Consider the following 20,823-nt stretch of genomic DNA (forward strand, 5'->3'; position numbering starts at 1 on the left):
CTTGGACGGGAGGACATCCAGACCTTGGAGGAAAGGAGAGCTCGGCAGAGAGGGCCTGAACTTGTACAGACACCCAGACATGCCTGTGGGCCCAGGGATAAGCTCCAATACAAGCACAGAGACATGGGTGTGCAGCACTCTACTGACAGGTGGCAGACAACCGCACAGGTCACATGGACACGCTGGTGCAAGGCCTGCCAGCACCTGTACCAGTGCTGGGTAGCAGTACTCCTCAGGCAGGCCAGGCAGGGCTGGCGGGTCAGTTCCTGGGGGCGATGATGAGCAAAGAGGACTGGGCACTGGGCCAATGAAGAAAGAAAGGGAATCTAGGGAAGCTCAGTAGGGGCTGGAACCTGAGCTTGGGGCAGCAAGGAAGGAGGCTGGCTGGGTAGCCAGGGTGCAGTTCCTGAGAGCACTTGACCCCCGACATGTTCAGACTCCCTTAATGTGACCAGGCAGAGTGAGGGAGCAGGACATCCTAGTGGCCCAGGACTGGGCCAAGTGACAGTTGCTCTGTCCCCTCTCTCCCACAGCCTAGCCTCCACCAGTTCCTGTGGTGCATCTGTATCAGTCCAGATTCTTCTACCACTGGGTGACTAAACTCACCTCAAACCAGCTCCATCAGCCTAAAGGGGAAGTTCTGTCCTGTCCCCTGAACAGCCCAGGGGAGTGTGCGAGGCAAGGTGGACCCCCAGGGCTCCATGAGTTCTCAGGTGCCCCAGTAGTCTCCCTCCCTACTCTAAGCTTCCCTTCCAAGCTGCTAAGAACTTTCCAGAACTGCATCTCTCTATCTTGAGTCAGCCTTGGCTCACACAATTTTGGCTCCTATGGCCATCCCACAGGCCTGGGGAAGGGTAGAAGTCAGCTGTATCTAGACCACAGGATCTAAGTGTGGGGCGGTTTGGGGCCTCAGGAAAAGAACCATTATCCTGAGCCAAGTGGGATGCTGGGAAGGCAGAAATACCAGGTGACTGTTGCAGGGTCAGACACCCTGACAGTGATGGGATCAGCCATCTCAAGTAGGTTGACCACCTTGCCAGCCAGGAGGCCTTGGGACAGGTGCCTCCTCTATAGCCTGAGACAAGATGACCCTTGTGAATGGAGGTTAGGAGGCTGGTGCCTAATGTTGCCTGGAAGGAGCGAGAAGGTGGCCAGGCCTAGTGTAGCTAGGAGCACTTGGACTCCATCATGAGGCCAAAGAGAGCTGGGCAGCGTTCAGTCAGAGCTGTGTTATTGAATAGCCCTGGCTGGGGGAGGGGGGGCGTGGAAATAGATAACTGTATGTGTCTTGGGGGGAATCTGGGCTGGAAGCCCAGGAGCCTAGAGCCTGGGACTGAACCCAGAATGCAAGGGAGGTCTGAAGGGTCAGCTGGAACCTACTAAGAGTGTAGGGTCTGAGAGAGACTGGGGCACAGGGCAGCTAGACACACCTAGGAGTGGGCCTGGCTGGAGAGCTTGGGCTCTATGGGCACAGAACTAGGCTCTAAATGGGCAAGAACAACCCAAGGGGGAAGTGGCCAGGCTCTCCCCAGCCCTGGTTTCCGCCTTCCCAGCCTGCCCAGGCTCCCTGCCTCTGTGGGCATAGTCACGCCCCGCCATCCCCCTAAGAAGCAGTGGGGAGGGCACTGAGGCTCTTCCTGTCCTGGGCTGGCCTCTGAGCAGACAGGCTGGTAAGAACTCTGTAGCTAGCCCTGCACTGCTGGCACCATGAAGGACGAGGTGGCTCTTCTGGCTACGGTCACCCTCCTAGGAGTCCTGCTGCAAGGTGGGCTGGCTCCTGTCTGGGAGGTGGGTGGGCCTCAGACGCAAGCAGTTTGCTCTGTGACCTCCAGGCCCAGGTGAAGGGCAAAGTGGGCCTCCAGCCCTGGTTCCTGGGGTCAAGGCCTAAGGTCTTCCAGGGCTACTGGAGACTGTGTGGCGAGGGTTTGAGCACCAATTCGGGGCTCGCACTTTCCTGGAGCAGGGAAGGGGAAACCCTGGAGGGTGAGCAGCGAAAGCTCTGAGCAGGGACCAAGGCTAAGAGGGGTGATTGAGCAAGGGGACAAGCAGTAGGATAGCAAAGACTGCTGAGGGACCTTTGAGGTAGGTATGCCAGGTACTTGCCATGGGGCTAGGGACAAGGGCTTTCTGGGACCTAGGTCTGGCATGCAGCTGTGTGGAGTTGGGGTGGGAACATGCAAGATGAACCAATGAACTGTGGGACAGTCATAAGCATGGGGCAGCTGGACCCTGCCCTTTTCACTTGTCCCCTCTCTGGACAGCTCAGTGAAAAGCCTGCATCCCTGATCCTGCCTTCAAAGTCACTCTCCATCCTGAGACAATGTCGAACTAGACAGGGTGGGAACCTTCTACCCTAGCCCCCTAGCCTACTAAGAGGTGCCTGCTTGTGCCCTTCGCAGGAGGCCATAGGGACACATTCCTGGGTCAGCCATTCCTACTGTTTGAGCACACCAGTGCTCCAGTGTATGGGCCAGGATGAGTCAGCTGGTGGGTGGGAGCCCAGAAGGGATTGAACAGACAGGGCAACTTTGTCCTGCAACTACCCTAGAAAGGAAGGCCCTCAGCTTCTCCTTAGGTAGACACAGGCCTGGCTCCAGATCCTACACTGTGCTGGCATGGCCACCCCTTGGCACCCACAGTGCACTTGGAATGGTACATGTGTACAGAGGGCCTAGTATCAAAGGTACCAGGGCCACAAAACTTACAGGAAGATAGGTGGGGTTGTGTGCATGTTCAGGGCCAAGAGAAGGGTCTTTTGGAGCCCCACATCTCTGCCCCTGCACTGGGTTAGGGCGGGAGAGTCCCAAATGAACCCTTTAGGAGCAGGGGAAAAGATGTCTGCCAGATGTAAGGCTGAATTCCTTATGTTTGAACAGAGAACAGAGAAGCTGAGACCTAGGGCACAGTTTGGAGGCCTGGGAACCCAAGGCTTGCCTAAGACAGAGTCAGGATGTTCTTCTTGACTGACTCTGTGGATGGGCAACCAGAGTCCCTTAGCCACAGAGTAAGAAATACAGCCAATTTTGCCCTGTGGCACTACCGACCTAAGGACTAAAAGGCTGAGGTCCATTCCAAGACTGGGAGCTAGGATTTGCCTGTGTTTTGCAAGTCAAATGGTCCAGTTGCAAAGTCACAGGGGCCCTTGTCTCAACAGGTGTCTGTTATCTGCATCACCCTCCCTCCACTCTCACAGGTGACAGAGCCTCTCTGCGCCCAGGGGCTTAGCTCTGCCCTCGCCATTGGCATCGCTGACACAGGGCAGGCGGGACAGGAGTCAGGAGGGAGTTAGAGAGGGGTCGTTTAGCGTGGAGAAGTGAAGAGAAGGGAAAGAGTGGAGCCAGACTGGAGGATGAGCCCCGCCCCAGGTTTGCAGGGTGTCCCCACCTGACTCTCGCCTTCCCTCTGCCCCAGCCTACTTCTCTCTGCAGGTGATCTCCGCGCGCAGGGCCTTCCGCGTGTCGCCGCCGCTCACCACCGGCCCGCCGGGGTTCGAGCGCGTCTACCGAGCCCAGTGAGCCCGGCGGGAGGGTGCGAACGAGTGCCACGCGGGTCAGGGTCGGAGGACCAGCCGGGCCGGCGCCCTCACCCTTCCCCGCCTCCACCGCAGGGTGAACTGCAGCGAGTATTTCCCGCTGTTTCTCTCCAGCCTCTGGGTCGCTGGCATCTTCTTCCACGAAGGTCTGGGGGCAGGACTGGGGCGCAAGCACTGGGCCTCCTTGGGTGCCAGCTCCAGCCTGCTCACCCCGCCCTGCCCGACCCCTGCAGGCGCGTCGGCTCTGTGCGGTCTGGTTTACCTGTTCGCGCGCCTCCGCTACTTTCAGGGCTACGCGCGCTCGGAGCAGCTCAGGTGAGAACCGGGCGACACTCCCGGCAAAGCGGGGCCGGGGAAGGGTCTCTCGTCAGTGCGGCTCTGACGGCCGGGGTCCCCAGGAGAGAGCGGGCGGCGAGCGGCGGGTTGCGAGTGGCTACCTTTGATAGGCAGCAGGTGGGCGGGCCCTCGTAGGGCTGGTGGGCGGTCCTAGCCCGGCGGGGGCGGGGCCGAGATCCGGGGCGGGGCCCCCGCTCGCCCCCGCTGAGCACCGCCCGCCCCCGCTGAGCACCGCCCGCAGGCTGGCTCCGATGTACGCGAGCGCGCGCGCGCTCTGGCTGCTCGTGATAATGGCTGCGCTTGGCCTGCTCGTCCACTTCCTCCCCGCCACGCTGCGCGTCGCGCTCCTCAGATGGCTCCAGGCGCTGCTGCCGATAGCCTGAGACCGAGGACCGCCGGGTTGGCGGAGCTGAGGAAGAAGAGCCGGTGCACAAGGGAGGTGTACCCACCCTTGCCTCCCAGTCCCTATTAAAAGTTCCCGTGACCGCTTCCGGCTGCATTGTCGGTGTCGTTGGGCGTCGTGCACCGCGGGTTAGGTGGCCCGGAGGGGCCCAGCCCCGGACCCTGGCAGTCCGATACCCGGGCTTCCGGAGGCGGCGTGGGTAGGGACGCGAAGGAGACGGCGGGGCTCGACCCATTCTTCTCAGCCCTGCTCTCAGCCTCTGGGGCAGCTCGCGTGGACCGTTTCTGGCCAGGGGTGACCACCCCTCTCCTCCTTCCCCCCTCAGGCCTTCCCCTTTCTGATCCTCGGCTGCCCTATTCCTCATCCCATCTGGTCTCCCCCTCCCCCCACATGCCTCTAGCCTTCCCCTCGCACCCCCCAATCCTCCTTTACAACCAGAGCTGGTCTCCCCAAGTTTCGGCCGTCTAGAACAGTATGGGGCTGGAGGAATGGCTCAAGTGGTAAGAGCGTCTGCCTTGCAAGCGTGAGGTCCTGAGTCCTGAGTTTAAACCTCAGTGCCGCCAAAAACCAACCAAACAAAAAAACCCACACCAAAAACAGTAAATCTAGGTAGGCCGGCAAGGTAGTTCCTAGCACTCGGAAAGATGGTGCGTTCATCGTCAGCTTCACATAAGTGGGACTTAGTCACAAAAAAAAGAAAAGTATAGGTGTCCACGGGGCCCCCTGATAGGTTCTCTCAAGAAAATGTAAAGGGGGAAGGGAAGGTCTAGCAGAGTGGTTCAAGTGGTAGAGTGCCCTGCCTAGCAAGTGTGAGGTTCTGAGTTCGAACCCCAGTACTACCAAAAAAAAAATTGAAAGTAAATGTAAGAGTGCCTTGAAGGAGACCAGACACACAGAAGACCTATTGACAATACATCGCTAAATGCCTTTTAACCTAGTTGACAGAGGGAGGAAAAAGCTTTCCAGCAGGGCCAAGAATGTGTGCAAAGGCTCTGAAGTGGGTAGAGATGGCATTTGTTTTAGGGAAGAGGACCCTATTATGTGTCAGGAAACCAGCGAAGAGAGGTGAGCAGGAACCTGGGGGACCCATGATAAGGACAGAGAACCATGAAGGTGGGGGAACAGGGAGATTTGGGACTTTGAGGCATGAAGGGAAGGAGGGAAGGCTGGAAGGCATCTGGGGCGGGTGAGGCCAGCCCATGTATATAGGTAGGAAGGGGCATGCTTAGGGTGGGAAAAACTTTGGGCACCTGGACATGGTTTCTGAGTTAGTGAGTGGGTGGCCAGGTCCCTTCCTCAAAGTGGGGGTGAAGACATGCTGATCTGAGTCATAGGAGCACTGGCACACACACATGGAAGGCCAGTCTGGGTCCTTAGATTAGCCTAAAGAAGGCAGGGTCACAGTCACTGCAGCCACTGCTCAGCAGACACTGTTGGGGGGGGTCTCCCACTGGGGACACCCCCAATTTACAATCCAAAGGTTTAAGGGCCTCCTGGGGCTAGGCCAAGGGCAGAGACAGACGAGAAGGTGCCTGCCCATTAGAAGCACATACTTCATTAACCCTTTATTACAAGTCACGCTCTTATAGAAGTATATGTGGACTTAAGTGAAAAAATCAAATGTATCCAAGAATAAAAAACACAGCACATAAAGTAGTATATGCATTCCAGTGTTCGCGCCAGAGACAGCAGACGCCCAAGAAAAAGCTCTTCTAAAACGGCCTGGCTCAAGCCAGCCGGTGCGAACGGTTCGTTCTCGGTTCTCGGTTCGGGCGGCAGCGGGCCGGCCCTCAGGCACAGTGTGGGGGCCGCCTGCCTCCTCCTGCGGCCGGGCAGGCGGGGGCAGCACCAGCTCCTGGGGCCTCCGGGCCAGCGGCGGACCCCAGGCCGGCTGAACCCTCTGGGCAGAGTGGATGCGCCTGGCCCTCCAGGGGCAGCAGCAAAGACATCCTCCGGATCGTGGGCTTCAGAGTTGGCCACAGAGCACCCTCGGAAACCCTCCACTTAGTCTGCCTTTTTCAGGAAGATCTGGAAAAGTTGAACTCGGTGTCAGCCCAGGTCCTGCCCGGCCATGGTCTAGCAGGCTGCTCCCTGCACCCTGCCCACCTCACCTCGCTCAGAATGACCCACACCGGGGAGTCAGTCTGGATGGAGAGGCGCAGTGCTTCCAGGGGGCCAAAGGCAGGGTCCACCTCACCTTCTGCAACACCCTTGTAGAAGGAGCCTATGGGAGGGCAGTGCCAAGAGGTAAAACAGCCAAAGCCAAGTGTCCAGCCCAACCTGACCAGCCGCTCAGCCCAGCCTGGCTCTCCCACTCACCTATCTGGAGGTAGCCATCAGGGCTCCGGGGGTACCGTAGAGTGGCTGAGCGACCCTCCTGTAGGGCCTCCTTCTCCGACTGTGGGTTCTGGAGGACAAAAATCAAGGGGCTAGAGCAGGTGGCCAGCAGAGGGAGGCCTTGGGGTGCACCCACACCCTGCCACACTCACGTCAAAGGGCAGCACCTCCACGGATGTGTTGAAGAGCTTGTCCTCTGGGTGCTCGATGTTTCCGCTGCGGAAGAAGAACCTACAGACCGCCAGGCAGGCGAGTGAGTTAATGCAAGGGTGGGGCACTGCCAGGCACACTGCCCAGGACCAGCAGAGAAAAGGCTAGGCCAGGTCCAGGAAAGTACTGGCGAGCCGCAGATGCCGGGTGGGGGAGGCCGGGCACCAGCGTGTGATGTTTATGTGATGTGCGAGGCAGCCGGGCCTTGCCTGGGACAATGGTGATGGGCCTGCCTGACAGTCCTTATAAGGTAGTACGGTACCACTACCAGCCCGGCTTTTTGGAGGAGGGGGGTGGAATGGGAGGGTTTTAACTCAGACCTTTGCGCATGCTAGGCAGGCCCGCTACAACTCGAGCCACGCCCCAGCCCTTTTTTGCGTTGCTTTTTGGATAGGGGCTCCCGTTTTCTGCCTGGGCGGCCTCCTCCTACTTATACCTCGGCTGGTAGGTGGGAACACGCGCTGTGAGCCCCTTTTCAAATAAGGAACCTGAGGCACGGTGGGGTTAGATAATGGTGAGGTTAGCCAATTTCCTAGGGGCCCAGAAATCTGCTCCGGGCCTTGTACCCGGGTGGTCCCCCTCCCCCTCCCCCAGGAGCACTGACCGCTCAAGGCGCAGTGGCTGGAAAAAGCGGAAGCGGATGAAGTCCCCCGCGGCGGGCGTGAAGGCCCAGAAGAAGTCCTCGCGCAGATAGGCCTTCTCCAGGGTGAAGTGCTGGTACGTCTTGAGGCTCGTGCTCACCTCCGCTGGCGGGTTCACATGCTCCTTCCGCAGGGCTTGTTTCCCAAAGTCCTTGTCCTGAGCAGGCAGCACAGGAGCCGCAGCGAGCGTGAGCCCCGCCCTCCGCCCCAGGCCGGCGGGTTCTGCCTAAGCCCCGCCGCTGCACCCCACCTTCAGTTTCTGTATCTTGCCCGCCAGCGAGGAATGTGTGCCCACATGCTGGAAGAGGGAGGGTTTGAAGCGGATCCGAAGGTTGGCCTTCTGCCGGTCACAATGCTTCTGTGAAGGGAGGTGACACTTTAGGGCTCAGCTCAACCCGGCCTCCAAGGACAACCAGGGGCTTCCCACGGAAGATCAGCCACCTCCTCTGTGACCTCTGCATCCCCTGCTCACCGCATCCTTCTCGGGGTTGCAGACCTTCACCCACAGAATGTGGTCCAGGAGCCAGTCGATGGGCTTGTCCCGGTAGAACATGAGGACGAACTCCACAATGAGGCTGAGGTCCAGCGACTTGAACATCTTCCCTGGGGGAGGAGGGGACAGGGGCTCTGAGTGGGGACACTGCTGGACACTACTTCCTCTGAATTCTTCTGGGGTCATGGGGAGGGGCCCACAGCAAACCCTGAGGGGGGCTTCTCGCAGGTGAATGTCAAGACAGCGCTGGTGAGCACGGACATCCCATGCTGGGGTGGGGAGCGGGCTGACAGATGGCGGCAGAGGGGTGGGTGAGGATGGGGCTGAGGGCAGATCCGCGGGGTGGGGCCCACCAATGAAGCCCAGCTGTGAGAACTCCAGGATCATCCAGTCCTCCGAGGGCTGCTGGAGGGCGAAGTTCTTCATGGTGCTCAGGTAGTTGGGCTTGGCTACGATGTCGTCCTCTAGCTGCATGGGGCAGGTGGGAGGGGTTGAGACTCAGGATGGGTGCAGGGCAAGACAGGGTGCCTCACCCAGGCCCAGCTGGTCCTCGGTGGGCAGGGGCAGAGCAGGGCCTTGGGGCTGACCTGCACGTAGTAGATGCCTTTGGACTGCGCATACATCATGAGGAAACAGTAGTCGAGGTTCTGTTTGGTCCTCCACCTGTGGGCCGGGGCAGGGGCTTCAGCAGTTAAAACCTCTCCAACTCCAGTGTGACCACCACAGCAAAGCCACTGAGTGGGCAGGACCTGCCTTCCACCCACATGTGGAGCAGGGGGTGCCTCCAAGGGAAAACCAGAGGCACTGTAGGCAAGTGCCCTGCACTCAGACACCAACTGTGGCTTCTCAGCCTAGGTGTTGATTGCTGGGGGTTGGGGTGGTGGGGTGGGGTACAAGTACCTGACTCTTTCCTTGGGGTCCCCAAAGGACTCTCGGAGGCGGGAGAAGTCAGGGTAGAAGTGGGGGGAAGGTGAGATGACTTCCAGGAGCCCAGAATGGATCTCTGTGGGGAACCTGGGGGGAGGAGCAGGAAGGCTCAGGGGCTTGTGTGGCTAAGGCAAAAGAGGGGTGCCAAGCTGATCAGACCCTCCCTGCCCCTTTCTGGAGGCTCACCAGACAGACGTCCTCCCACCCCCACAACCAGTCTACCGAGGCACTGGGGCTCTGAGCCTCTTTCCCCCAGAGACAGGACACCACCCTGGGGAGGCAAGTCCCTGCCTGCCCAACACCCAACTGACAGCCCTTCCTCCACCAGCTTTCTCAGGCTGCCCGTACTCACAGGGCTTTGATGTTCTCCGTCACTGCTGACGTGTACTGTGGGTCAGTCTGTGGGAAGACCAAGCACCCTCTCTTAGCCCAGCTGCCACCCCAAATGGCTGAAGAGGGAGAGGAGCACAGGCTTCAAGTATCCCCACATGTGGAGGGAGTGAGCCTCTCGTCCTGACAGCCCAGTAAGGCTGGGCCTGCTGGGTCACAGGTATGTCAGAAAAAGCCCTTTGGAATACATAGAACCCTGGCCAGGTATGGGGGTAGGGAGTTCGGGGGAGAGGGTAACTGGGACCAGATAACTGGCATCTCCATGAGGGGGCGCTAATGCTTCTTTCTTTTTAACTTTGTCTTCAAAAATTTGTGAATGAAACTGACGATTGCACTTCTGATTGTTTTTTCCTCTGGAATGTTGTTTTTACTTCTCCTCCCGGTTAATCTGCGTGGCGGGTCTTACCCCTATGTCCCCTACCCCATTCCCACGCCCTGGACCACTCGCCTCGGCGATCAGCACCACGATGACCGAGTCTTCCTTCTCCTGGGGACTCAGCTCGGAGATGAGTGAGCGCAGCGTGTCTGTCAGGTACGAGTGCACCTCGCGTCGCACGCTCGGAATGCCCATCACCACGGACACTACAGGGGCGCGGAGGGTGACACTGGGCAGGGCGCCAGGGGCTGCCTCACTGCCTGCCTCTCGCCCCTCCCAGGCCACACCCCTACCTCCAGTGCGGCCCTGGCCCACGCGCACCGCAGGCTGCAGACTGCTCTCCTTGGCCAGTAGGTGCGGCAGGTGGTGGAAGACGGTGGGCAGGTGCAGCACGTGCCTGTGGGAGACGTTCCACGGCTTCAGTCGGGGGTCCTCTGGGTGGGTCGGAAAGGGACGAGTCAGTCAGAACGGCTTGCAATCGGCCCGTGCCGCAGGCGTGTTCCGCCCGAGAGCTCACCTGTTAGACGACCCCAGGTGCGATTGCCCTCTCCGTCTCGCAGCGCCTGCCTCTCCGACACGGCCCTCTTGATCTCGTCCAGCACCAGGTTGAGCTCCTTGGAGCGCTTAAGGCTCTCCTGCTCAGCAGCGTGCAAACGGTCGCGCAGCGCCAGAAACTCCCGCTGGTAAATGTCCACCACGTCGCCTGCGGGGCCACACGCAAGCCGTCACCAGGGGGCGGTCGCGAAAAAATACAGATGAGTGCCCATCTGTGCAAGAGCATGTCTACATCTGTTCTCCTGCCTGCAGCGCACAAGCTATCTGGGGTTACGGGAAGGTCCGTGTAAGGTCACAATGATGCTCACGCTTGGGATAGAAAAGCCCCAGCAGGTGACCTAGCCTTCTCTCAGTACTGTCTCTCAACTTCAGTTATGTTCTCCTTGAGGAGGCATCTGAAGTGGGCAGGCGGTGAGTCACTTCCAGTCCTGACAGGGAATCCTAAGCCAGCGGTGAACAGCCTCAGACTGAATTCTGGTGTGCTTTCATTCCCCAAAGCTCCTTCTTGCTTCTTGCAGCAGTGCTCCTGGAGCAGGACACTCAAGGTCCCATCCAGTGTGCAAGGACTCAACCCTTCCTCCAGGGGCTCCTAAGTCCCAGCTTTCCTTCTCCCTCAGGCCACCTCTATGGACCCTAGGGACAGTCTGCCTCCTTGGATTCTTACTCCCACCCTCCAAGTGGGGCTGAGCCTAGGTTCAGAGTCTGCAACAGTGTGCCCTAGGGAACCTGTTCTTCACTGACCTCATGGTGGGTACTAGTTGCTCACTCTGCAATGGATTCTGTAGGGGGTGGGAGATGGTGGGAGGTGCAGCTGCTACAGATTTTCAGCCCTCCTCCCCCCACCCCCGACATTCCACTCCACCCCTGTGCTCAGATAAGCAAATGAAGTTGAGAAACTACCCCAGGGGTTGCTCAACCAGTCAACAGCCTGGGACAAGCCTGAATGGCCTCATGCCTGTGTCTCTGAGGACCTGTGCTAAGCCTGGGCTACCTCAAAGGGCTGTGTGCCACCCCAGGGGATGCACGGCAGAACCTCCAGCTGGACCCCAGCTGGCAGTGGCTAAGCTCAGACAGGAGAGGTGGAGGCAGGCTGGGAGCAGCCCTGACAGTGGAGAGGAATCCCCGGGGTGTCAAGCACCTGGCTCCACTGGTCTGGCAGAGCCAGAATGATAAACAACATCTCTATGGCTGGGTGCCAGCTGCTCTGCCAGCCCAAGCACTCAAGGCCTTTGTTAGTCTGGCTTTTGGCCTCTTTATTTGTCCGTCACCTACACCTCCTCTTCCTTGGCTAATGCTGAGCTTCTGTGCATGCTGCTTTTTCTGCCTGAGTCTCCTTTTTTCGTGGGGCCTAATGAAAGAGTATGTAGCCTTTGGAAGCCTTGTTTCCAAGTCTGCATGTCTAGGAAGACTTCCAGAATTCCTCTCCTATCCCGGAGGCCCTTCCGTTGTTGTTGCCTGACCTCTGGTGGGTTCACAGATCCCAGGGCGCCCTGGAATGGTGCTGCCTTCCTCCTCTCCAGCCCTATAGGCCAAAGCCAGTTGGGTCACTTCAGGACACACCTTCCCCAGTGCAACAGCTGGCTGGAGGGAGGGGTTGGGGGACAGGGAAGCCAAGTGGGATGCTCCTGAGGCACCCCTCACCCTAGCAGCCAGCCCCCCCCCCAGTCTTCCCACACCCTGCCTCACCTTGCTCCTGGGACAGCCCTGGGGGAGGCGGCGGGGGGGGGGAGTGGGAGTCAGGTTACCGGATCTGTGAGGCTCTCTGCTGGGCTCTTAGGCCAGGTTACCCGGGAAACCTGACCCCTAGAACACAGAGTGGCCACCCCCAACACCGCTCTGCTGGCAGCACTGGGACTGTCCTCTTCTCAGTAATAGCAGACAGCCAGGACAAACTGGCGGTGCAAGGTCCTCAGAGCCCCCAGGAGGGAGTTCAGAGCTGCCTAGCAGGACAGTGGTCTCCCTTGGTCTGGATGCAGCTGGGTCCCTGCCCTCCCCCAGGCCACCCTGTGCCTAAGGGATCCTGTGGCTAAGGGGCAGCTTTGTGCCACTGGCCCCCCTGAGGTGGGGCTACTCTGAAAGGGTAGGAACATGCCACTCTGAATTCCTGCCTGGTTCCCAGATCCTGACCTTCCTTGATCTTTAAGGCTACTGAGCTCTGACCCACATTGAACTGCCCTAGGTGGACAGTCAGCCAGGCATGCTCTGAACCACCCTAAACATTTAGGCCTGGAAACAGCTGTTCCCTGCCCTGGCCTCCCTTCCTTGGGGGCCTCCCTTCTCCCCAGGTCCTGACCTTCCTCTATTTATCAGCAGGTAATGGGCCCCTTGAGTTTCTGGGTCTGGCTCCTACCCACACCTGCTGTCATTTTCCTGTCCCTCAGCAGCCCAACCCTGCTCCTCGCCTCCAAGATCCTTGATTGACCCTCGTCCCCAGCTTCTCTGATTGGGGTCCACTCTGTCCTTGTCCACAAAGACAGAAACTCAAGCTCTGTGACTGCCTTCTCTTACTATGGGGCTCTGCCAAGCTATTGGGCACCCCACAACCTTCATGCGCTGCATGGTGAATAGGGTGAGAGGCAGCTCTGGTGGTGAGGGTGGCAAGGTCTGGGGAGCCTTTGGTTTCTCTGGGAGGGTGGAGCAAGTAGGGCAGAGGCTCCAGAGACCTGGAGGACTTTGGCTTCTATTCTCACCCATGTCTTCCTTCCTACTGCAGGTGGGGCTGGCCCCAGGGAAGGGCTATGGCGTGACCACAGTATTGTGATCGATGTTGACCACTCTAGGCAGTATAAGGCCTCCAGGATTGCACATCCCTCCCTGAAGGCAGAATGACCAGGATGGCCTGAGGCCCACATACCACACCATTCTACCTTGTTCCCTCTTGGCCGAGGAAACAGATTTCCGAGCCAAGTTGGGTCTAGCCCTTGTACTTGGGGAAGAGGAAAGGCTCAGAGGATCACAGGCAGGTGCCAGGGCTGTGGAGAGTGTCAGGCATCCACCTCCTCTCAGGGCTGCAAATTGCACCCTTCCAGGAGTCAGAGGGGATGTCCATTGTTGCTAAAGTCTGGACATGGGAAGACTGTGTGGCTTTGGCCCAGGGTCATCCCTCCCCAGAGATGGGTCCTCATCAAGTGCCTGGCTGAGAACTGCATTTGTGCCCTTCAGAGCTGCTTTGCAAATGTGACCAAGGCTGGATATGAAATGAGACCCCTGACCTTCTTCCTTCCAAGTTCTGAGTCCTTCCTGCATTTGACTCAGGCTTCCAGGATGGATCCATTCCTGCTGCCCCCTTCCTCTCTGACTTCCTACCTCCTCCCTTCCCTGCTGATTCCAGTTCCTTGCTAAGAACTGAGCCCTCTTCTGAGCACACATCTGCGAACTGGAAGCTACGATCCAGTGTGGCCTCAGACTGGCTGAGTGTGGCTCCACTGTAGGCTTACTACAGAGCTCTGTGCATGGAAGATCAAGAAGAGTTCACAGACTAGTTTAGATTTCTGGCTTCCATCAAGACCTTCAAAAACTGGCCCCCTGCAGAAATAGAGACAGCCCCTGGAAAGAGCAGGCCTGGTGACTGTCCTCTCCATGCTCCACAGGCTCCTGCGCTTCTGTGTCCCAGAAGGAAGATCCCCTGCCTCTGAGCCCCCACCTTGCTCTAGCTGGGGATGATCTCACACTCTCTAGGTCCTGAGAGTGCCAGCCTCCTGAAAGCCCTTTAGGCACAGCTGGCCCTAGGTGAAGCCACCTGTGTCCCTCTCATTCTGCTTCCTGCTTGAAGCTAGGGCCCCGAGAGTAACAGGCATAAGGCTACTGCAGGAGGTGCACAGGAACTGTGACCTTGCTGAGAGTTAGGGGCAAGGGCTCATCTCCCGGCCCATAATCAGACGAATGAGCCTACCGAGGCCTCCAGGCCAGTCTGCTTTTGTGGCCACTCTCCCAAGGACTCAAAATATCCTCCCCCGGGTGACCTACAGAGAATTCTGCCCTGCCATGCTCTTCCCACCCCCACAGCCTCTGCCCTGGCTGTCTCCAATCTGGGTTAGACTCTAGGGGATCTCTCTTCAGGGTCATGGACTTTCATCCTGGAGCCCCAAGGGAGTTCAGGCTTCCACCCAAATGAGACAAGTCCAGAAGGCTAGGCTGGGCTGGGCTGGTGGTAACCTGGTGGGGACAGTTGGAAGCCTCCAGCTCCCCCATCATACCTCCTCCCCCAGCTTCATCTAGTGCACTGTTGGGGAACAGGGAAGTAGTTGGTAGGAAGGAAGTGGAGGGAAGCAGAGGGCTGGCTGGCCACAGTCTGATCCTGCAGGAAGACCAGGAGGCCGGAAGGAAGCCGCTTTCCTGGTGCCTCCTGAGCTCAGGCAGGGTGGACAAGAGCCTCTGAGGGCCTCAGGCTCCATTCAGCCCAAACTACCCCACCCCAACCTTTATCAAATGACCCTAGCCAGTGTTGGAGCCTGGCCCCTCCACCCTCAAGGGTGCTGCCAAGACTGCCCAAGCTTCAGATGTGTGTCAGAGAATGGGGGTGGGCCAATGAGACCCCACAAAGTGAGTGATCAGATGTGTGTGGGGAGGAGGGGCTGGACCAGCCGCTCATGAGGCCCTTCACTCACTCTGGACAGGTCAGAAGGCGCAGGCAGGCTTCCCTGGTATCTATGTACCAGCAGAGGAGTCTTGGGGCTGGGTACCATGGAGGAGGGTGGCTGGCTCCCCAGGGAGGAGTACACAGCAGCAGCCTGGCCCTGGGCTAGGGCAGAGCGGAGGGAGTGGAATGGCGCGGGCGTGGGCTGGAAGGTGGTGGAAGGTAGTTCCTGGCTGTCTTGGCTGTCCCCTCACACCTGTCTCAAGAACACTGTTCCTGCTCCTGGTTCAGATGCCTGAAGCTGGTTCCTTGGGACACTTGGTCACAGCTACCTCTGTGACCTTGTGTCTGTGCCCCTCTGTGAGAACTCCATAGGTTTTCAACTTGCTAGTGGGAGCGACCGCCCCTGGCATTGGGGATAACTGTCCGGCGGAGGCCAGTCCCCAAGCGCCACACGGGGCAGTGGCCGGCGATCGGGCCCTTGGCCCGGCCCAGGCCGGTGGAGAATTTCGTGATTCCAGCAGCAAACAAGTGGGGGCGAGGAGGGGAGGGACGTCCTCCCGCGCTGCCCAGCCGGGGAAGGGGTGCCCGCGTCGGCTTCCGGCCGCCTCTTGCGGCCCGCACCCGGACCCCGCTCGGCCACCGCCGCCCAGGTGCGCCCAGGTGTGGGGCGGGCGCGGGGCCACAGCCGGGCGACAACGGGGGCTGGGGGGGGGCTCACCTTTCTGGCCGCTGAGCGCCGCGTACCAGGACAGCGAGAGGAAGGCGCACAGGCAAAAGAGCAGCAGCGTCAAGAAGGTGCCATTGCGGAGCCTCATCTCCTCGGGTGCGCGGCGGGCGCCGGCGGGGCCGAGGCCGCATGGCCCGGGGCACCGGGGCCGGGGCGCAGGGGCCGGGAGGCGGCGGGGGCCCCGGCCCCGGGGCGAGGAAGGGCTGGGGGCCCGGGGCCGGGCGGGGATGCGGCGGGGCCGGGATGGGGATCGGGCCCGGGGACCGCGCTGGCTGCTCCTCCGGGGCGCGGGACACTGGCGGCCTCGGCTCGGCGGCTGGCCGGGTCGGGCTGGGCAGGACTGGGCGGCGAGAGCCGCGGCCCGGCCTGAATCCGGGGCCGCCGCGGAGTCGACAGCGAAGGGCGGGGCGGCCCGCATTTAAAGGGGCCGCATCACCCGCTGCCGCCACCATCACCGCGAGGGGGCGGGGTGGGAGACCAGCGCCTGGAATCCCTGCGGGCGGGCGGACTCCGGACGGACGCGTGGGCTCGTACGTCCAGGGCTCACCGTTAGCTAGGGTTCCTTCTGCAGGTAAGTCGAGGCTAGGGCTACCGCGAAGGCGGGACAGCTGCGGTGGAGCCGGGCAGACATGGAGGTGTCCTCACGCCCCCTGTCAGTGGCAATCCCCTTGATAAACTCCCTACACACAGACCTGGCCCTCACTCCCATTTTCCCGGGGACCTTCAGGCTCTTCCCCAGGTCTGAAAGGGTCTGGGCGGTGGGAGAGAACAGGTATGGCTGGAGCTGGCGTTGTCCCCAATGGCCGGGAGTGGCCGTTGCCTCTTTGGACGCCCACTGGCACTACACTTCCCAAGACCTTTCTCCAGTCGGCCTCAGAAAGGCGTGCTGGGGACCGCGGAGGCGCTCCTGCTCTGTAAACTAGCGACAATGGGCCATTCTCAGCAGTAAAAGAGTCAGTCGGTGTACGTGGGTGTAGAGAAGCCAGCAGACCAGAGCGGGCTAGCTTCCTGGGTGCAAAGCGTGGCGTAGGCAGGTTCAGTCCGCAGTGTAGAGGACAGGTCCGCAGAGTGACGCGGGGTGCAGGCCTGCAAAAGGTACAGGGGCCTCAGCACCGTTTATTGCTGGCGGCTTCCTTCGTGGACTAATCGCACACTTTCCCCAGGAAGGAGACAAATAAGAAAAGGACTGTATTGGAGAAGCACCATGTCCCCTTCCCTATTTTGGGCCTCACTGCCATTCCTTAGGCGTTCTGGTTCCCAGCAGGGGAGATCTGGACTGGACGGCCACCCCTGGATCAGAAGCCAGGGTAGAAGGCAGGAGCCATTATGTACCTATGCCCCTGCTGGAAAAGGGAGGTGAAGGCGGAGGTTGGTCAGAGGCCTGTGTTCAGGACTGAGCTGCACTTCCCATTTTTCCGCCTAACTGCTCTGTGGGTGGTAATGAACTTTGTGATGTAGAGTCCCAGCCTTGTTGGAGCCTCCTGGAGGAAATAGCCCTGGTTTGTGTTTCTACAGGCGTCTTCTATTTGTGGGAAAGGATAACAGTTTTTCATTTTGGTTGTTATGTAGTCTTAATTTTTTTTTTTTTAAAGTTTTGGGGCTAGAGGTGTAGCTCAATTGGTGGAGTGTTTGCCTACCATGGTTGAGGCCTGGATCTCACACACACACACACACACACACACACACACACACACCAGATTAAAAGTGAGTCAATTTAAGGAAAAATATTACAGTTATTAAGCCAGTGAAAATGAAGGAGCTGGTTATCAGTGACCAAGTTTGATTCCCTTTCCACAGTACCTTTGGGACAGGGAGAGCAGGAATGAAGAAAGCCCAAGAGGGGGCCAGGCTTGTATCCTGATGTCTGGGAAGCGCCAGCCTCTCCAAACAGGGCCCTGGTATGAGGGAAGCTCCTGATGTCCCAGTGCTGGGCTGCCTTTAGCTGGACCCTCTCTGTAGCCCATCAGCCAGTCTTTTCCCTTTGAAACAGGGCAGCCATTGCCTGGCTCTCTTCCTGTTTTCAGCTGCTCTTTGTATCCTCACAGTAATTAATTAATTTGGGCCTGCCTGCCACCCAAACTCCCTCTGGGCATTTCCTGGCTCTGCCAGTCACACTGAGTGCTTGGTACTCCTTCACCTGAGGGCTCAGCACCTGGTGCCTGGAGGACTAACTCCCGGGAAAAAGGAGCCAAATTGGCCCTGTAAAGTCCTGCTTTCTCTCAGATCCCAGGCTGCGGTTCTTCCTTTGTTTTTCCCTCCCACACAGTGAAAATACCCTTTTGTGTAGAGATTACTTGCTAGCCTATAGCCCACTTTGTCTTCCTGGAGATTTCCTGCAACAGCCCTTACAGGTGACTTTTCTTTTAGACAGGGTGTTTCTGTGTTGCTCAGGTGATCCTCAATCTCGAGATCCTTCTGCCTCAGCCTCCAGAATGCTGGGATTACAGGTGTGTATCGCCATACTGATTGGAGGTGACCTTCTTAACCTGTGATCTAAGAACCTGGTCTTGGGAAGGTACAGGAGCTGAACTGAGAAGAAAGGGTATTTTCACTAACCTCTAACTGAAACTTGATATGTACTGCAATTACTAGTGGAATCGATGGAGACTAGTAGAATTACCAGTCCTGTGGCTGTCACAATAGAAATCACAAATTTTCATCTACTGCAACTATAGGTGTGGCAGGCATTTCAAAATAGCTGTTATAATAATAGCAGTAATTTGGTATTTCTGGTATTTATTAGTCCTGTCTTTAAATCTTGCAATTTCATAAATATTTGTTGATGAAGAATCACAGATGCTTCTGTGTCACAGGTGTGTTTTTGTATTTTGATATTTATGTTTCAGTATTCTTTTTTTGTAATGCAATTCCTTTCAAAACATGGTTCTGAGGGTGTGGTGGTGCAGAGGGCACCACCAGCACTGAGGAGGCTGAGGCAGGAGGGTCACAAGTTCAAGGCCAGCCTAGGCTACATAGCAAGACTCTGCCTCAAACAAAACAAAACAAAAGTGTGGTTCTAGGATTACAGGGATCATTCATCTTCTACAGATACTGGCACAGTGAAAGCCTGTCCTAAGTCATCCCCTCTTCCTGTCATTTTGTTAGGTGCTTCATTCCCTTGTTCATTCATAATGAATGTTTTGAGTATCGACCTTATGCCAGACACACTTGAGTCAGAAATGCAAACACAGGGGCTCTGTCATTGACTTAGTCACTGCCCTGCCGGAACCCAGCTAGTTTGCCCATCGCTGGGAAGGCAAAGTCCGGCCTCAGAAAGCTTACTGTGGGGGATGATCACCAAACCTGGAAGGGCAGAGGGCCTCCCAGGGAGGTGAGGATAGCCAATGGGGAGCCAGGAGAGGGGAGGCGTGGTCTCAGAGTAGGTTTCTGCCCTCCAAGCTGTGACTGAGAGCCAAAAGCTGGAAGAGGAGTGGGAGCTAGGGTTGGGCAGGCAAGGGGAGGGACTGGAGAGAATGAGAGAAATGGAGAGCACAGCAAGGGGCTGGCTGTTATTGGTGAAGGGGTCCAGGATATACCATTGTGGCATAAAAATTAGAGCTGAAGGTGTTTGAGAATAGGTTTTTTACATGCACTCCTTTATGTCCTATGAGCAGACTCTCCAAAAAGCTCAACTGTCATAAATGCCAGAAAAATGAATGCTGAGACACTTATCACAGAAGTCCAGTGCCACATCCAGACATTTTCACTAACGTGTCACAAATCCTGTCTCTCTTAAAAGTCATTTGTTTTCATGTAAATGCCGTTCTCCTTCTTCCCCTCCCCTATTAAGTTGATAAATGAGCTTCCAAATTCTAGCTGCCTAATACATGAATAAAAATCTATTTTTCTCTTGCTAATCTGTCTTTCCTAGGTTTAATTCGCAGGCCTCCAGTACTGACTATAAAAGAGTAGAGGAAGTTGGGCACCAAGAGCACATGCCTGTAATCCTAGCTACTCAGGAGGCAGAGATCAGGAAAATCTCAGTTCAAAGCCAGCCCCCAGCAAATAGTTCTCCAAAAAAACTCTCGAAAGAAAAACCCTCTCTCTCTCTCTCTCTCTCTCTTTCTCACACACACACACACACACACACACACACACACACACAGACACACACACACACACACACACACACTAAAGGATTGCTGGAGTGGCTGAAGGTATAGGCCCTTAGTTCAAACCCCAGTATCAGGGGGGGAAAAAAGAAGGGGAGAGAGTAAAGGAAAAAAAAAATTCTTGACAGAGGCACCTAGGAGAAAGGTGATCTGGAAAGGGGTAGATGGAGAGATGTGTTTCTGTGTTTCAATAAAAGTATTCTTCCTGAAGCCGCGTGTCCAAGTGTCCCCTGGGGCTCTGCTCATTGTAGCTCTTGCCGGGGCTGCAGGAATAACCTGAACACTGCAAGCTTCCCTGGCAAAGGGAACAAGACCTCTAGAAGCTTTGGCGGTAGCAAATAAATACTCTGACTTGCAGGTGGCCCCTGGCTTCTCTGTAAGTCACCCCCTGGCCCGTGGCCAGAGTAATCACATGGTCTCACCTCAAGGGAGCAGCTAGTTAATACTTAGAAAATATTCAGAAGGATTCCTGGCATAAAAGGAGTGCTACATGAGTGTTATTACTGCCGTTACTCTTAGGAAGTACAATCAACAGGAACTGCTGGCGGTTGGAGGGTAAGGACATGGTCACAGCCGGCTCCCAGGCTTCTAGTGGTATTGCACATCTGGCACCACCATCAGGAGCTTGGGCCAGGGCCTCATGACCCCACATTAGGCCTGCCAGAATCCTGAAGCTCAGAGGCTGAGATCCGGCTTTGATCTGCTGCTTCAGTGCAGGTCCCACTCTCTGGGCAGGCTTCTGCCTCGTGGGCGGGAGAGGGGTGCAGTTCACTAGCTAGCTTTGGTCTCACTAGGAGCTACAGTGCTGTGTGTGACCAAGCTAGGTCATGTGCCTGTCTCAGCCCCAATGGAGGCTGTGGCCCAGCACAAGCAGAGGGACATTTTACTTTGAGCGTTTATGATAGGGGACACAAGTTACGTATGTCCAAGGACAAAATTACACAGCAAATTTAAAGATCTCAATTGGCTTTATTTGTAATTCCAAATCAGGCAGTAGTTCACTCCATAAATAAGTATGAATGAGCTGAGCAGAAGGGGTTGGTTTGATAGGTAAGAGCTAAAAGAACAGAAACAGGACTGGGGGCATGCTTCAAGTGGGAGCAGGATGCCCTGGAGTTCAATCTGCAGTACTATTAAAAAAAGAAAGAAAAAGCAAAAACGAAGAACAAACAAAACAAACAGATCATTTCAAAATTACTTTCCTA

General features: G+C 57.2%; 2 protein-coding genes across 2 annotated transcripts; one reads left to right on the forward strand and one right to left on the reverse strand.

Moving 5' to 3' along the window:
- Window positions 1-1,271: 1,271 nt before the first annotated feature.
- On the forward strand, window positions 1,272-4,362 carry Ltc4s (leukotriene C4 synthase). Its single transcript, XM_020164190.2, has 5 exons — window positions 1,272-1,765; window positions 3,412-3,511; window positions 3,608-3,678; window positions 3,766-3,847; window positions 4,110-4,362. The coding sequence occupies exons 1-5, from the start codon at window positions 1,708-1,710 to the stop codon at window positions 4,249-4,251; spliced, it is 453 nt and encodes a 150-aa protein (XP_020019779.2). The 5' UTR covers window positions 1,272-1,707; the 3' UTR covers window positions 4,252-4,362.
- Window positions 4,363-5,821: 1,459 nt separating this feature from the next.
- On the reverse strand, window positions 5,822-15,657 carry Mgat4b (alpha-1,3-mannosyl-glycoprotein 4-beta-N-acetylglucosaminyltransferase B). The gene is made up of 15 exons (XM_020164209.2): window positions 15,498-15,657; window positions 10,163-10,348; window positions 9,939-10,079; window positions 9,718-9,851; window positions 9,232-9,278; window positions 8,853-8,966; window positions 8,540-8,615; window positions 8,306-8,420; window positions 7,932-8,062; window positions 7,710-7,817; window positions 7,423-7,616; window positions 6,761-6,839; window positions 6,591-6,678; window positions 6,383-6,495; window positions 5,822-6,299 (listed from the first exon to the last, which is right to left on the reverse strand). The coding sequence occupies exons 1-15, from the start codon at window positions 15,592-15,594 to the stop codon at window positions 6,276-6,278; spliced, it is 1,647 nt and encodes a 548-aa protein (XP_020019798.1). The 5' UTR covers window positions 15,595-15,657; the 3' UTR covers window positions 5,822-6,275.
- Window positions 15,658-20,823: the final 5,166 nt, after the last annotated feature.

Source organism: Castor canadensis, chromosome 16 (assembly GCF_047511655.1).
Source record: "Castor canadensis chromosome 16, mCasCan1.hap1v2, whole genome shotgun sequence".
NCBI classification, from domain to species: domain Eukaryota; kingdom Metazoa; phylum Chordata; class Mammalia; order Rodentia; family Castoridae; genus Castor; species Castor canadensis.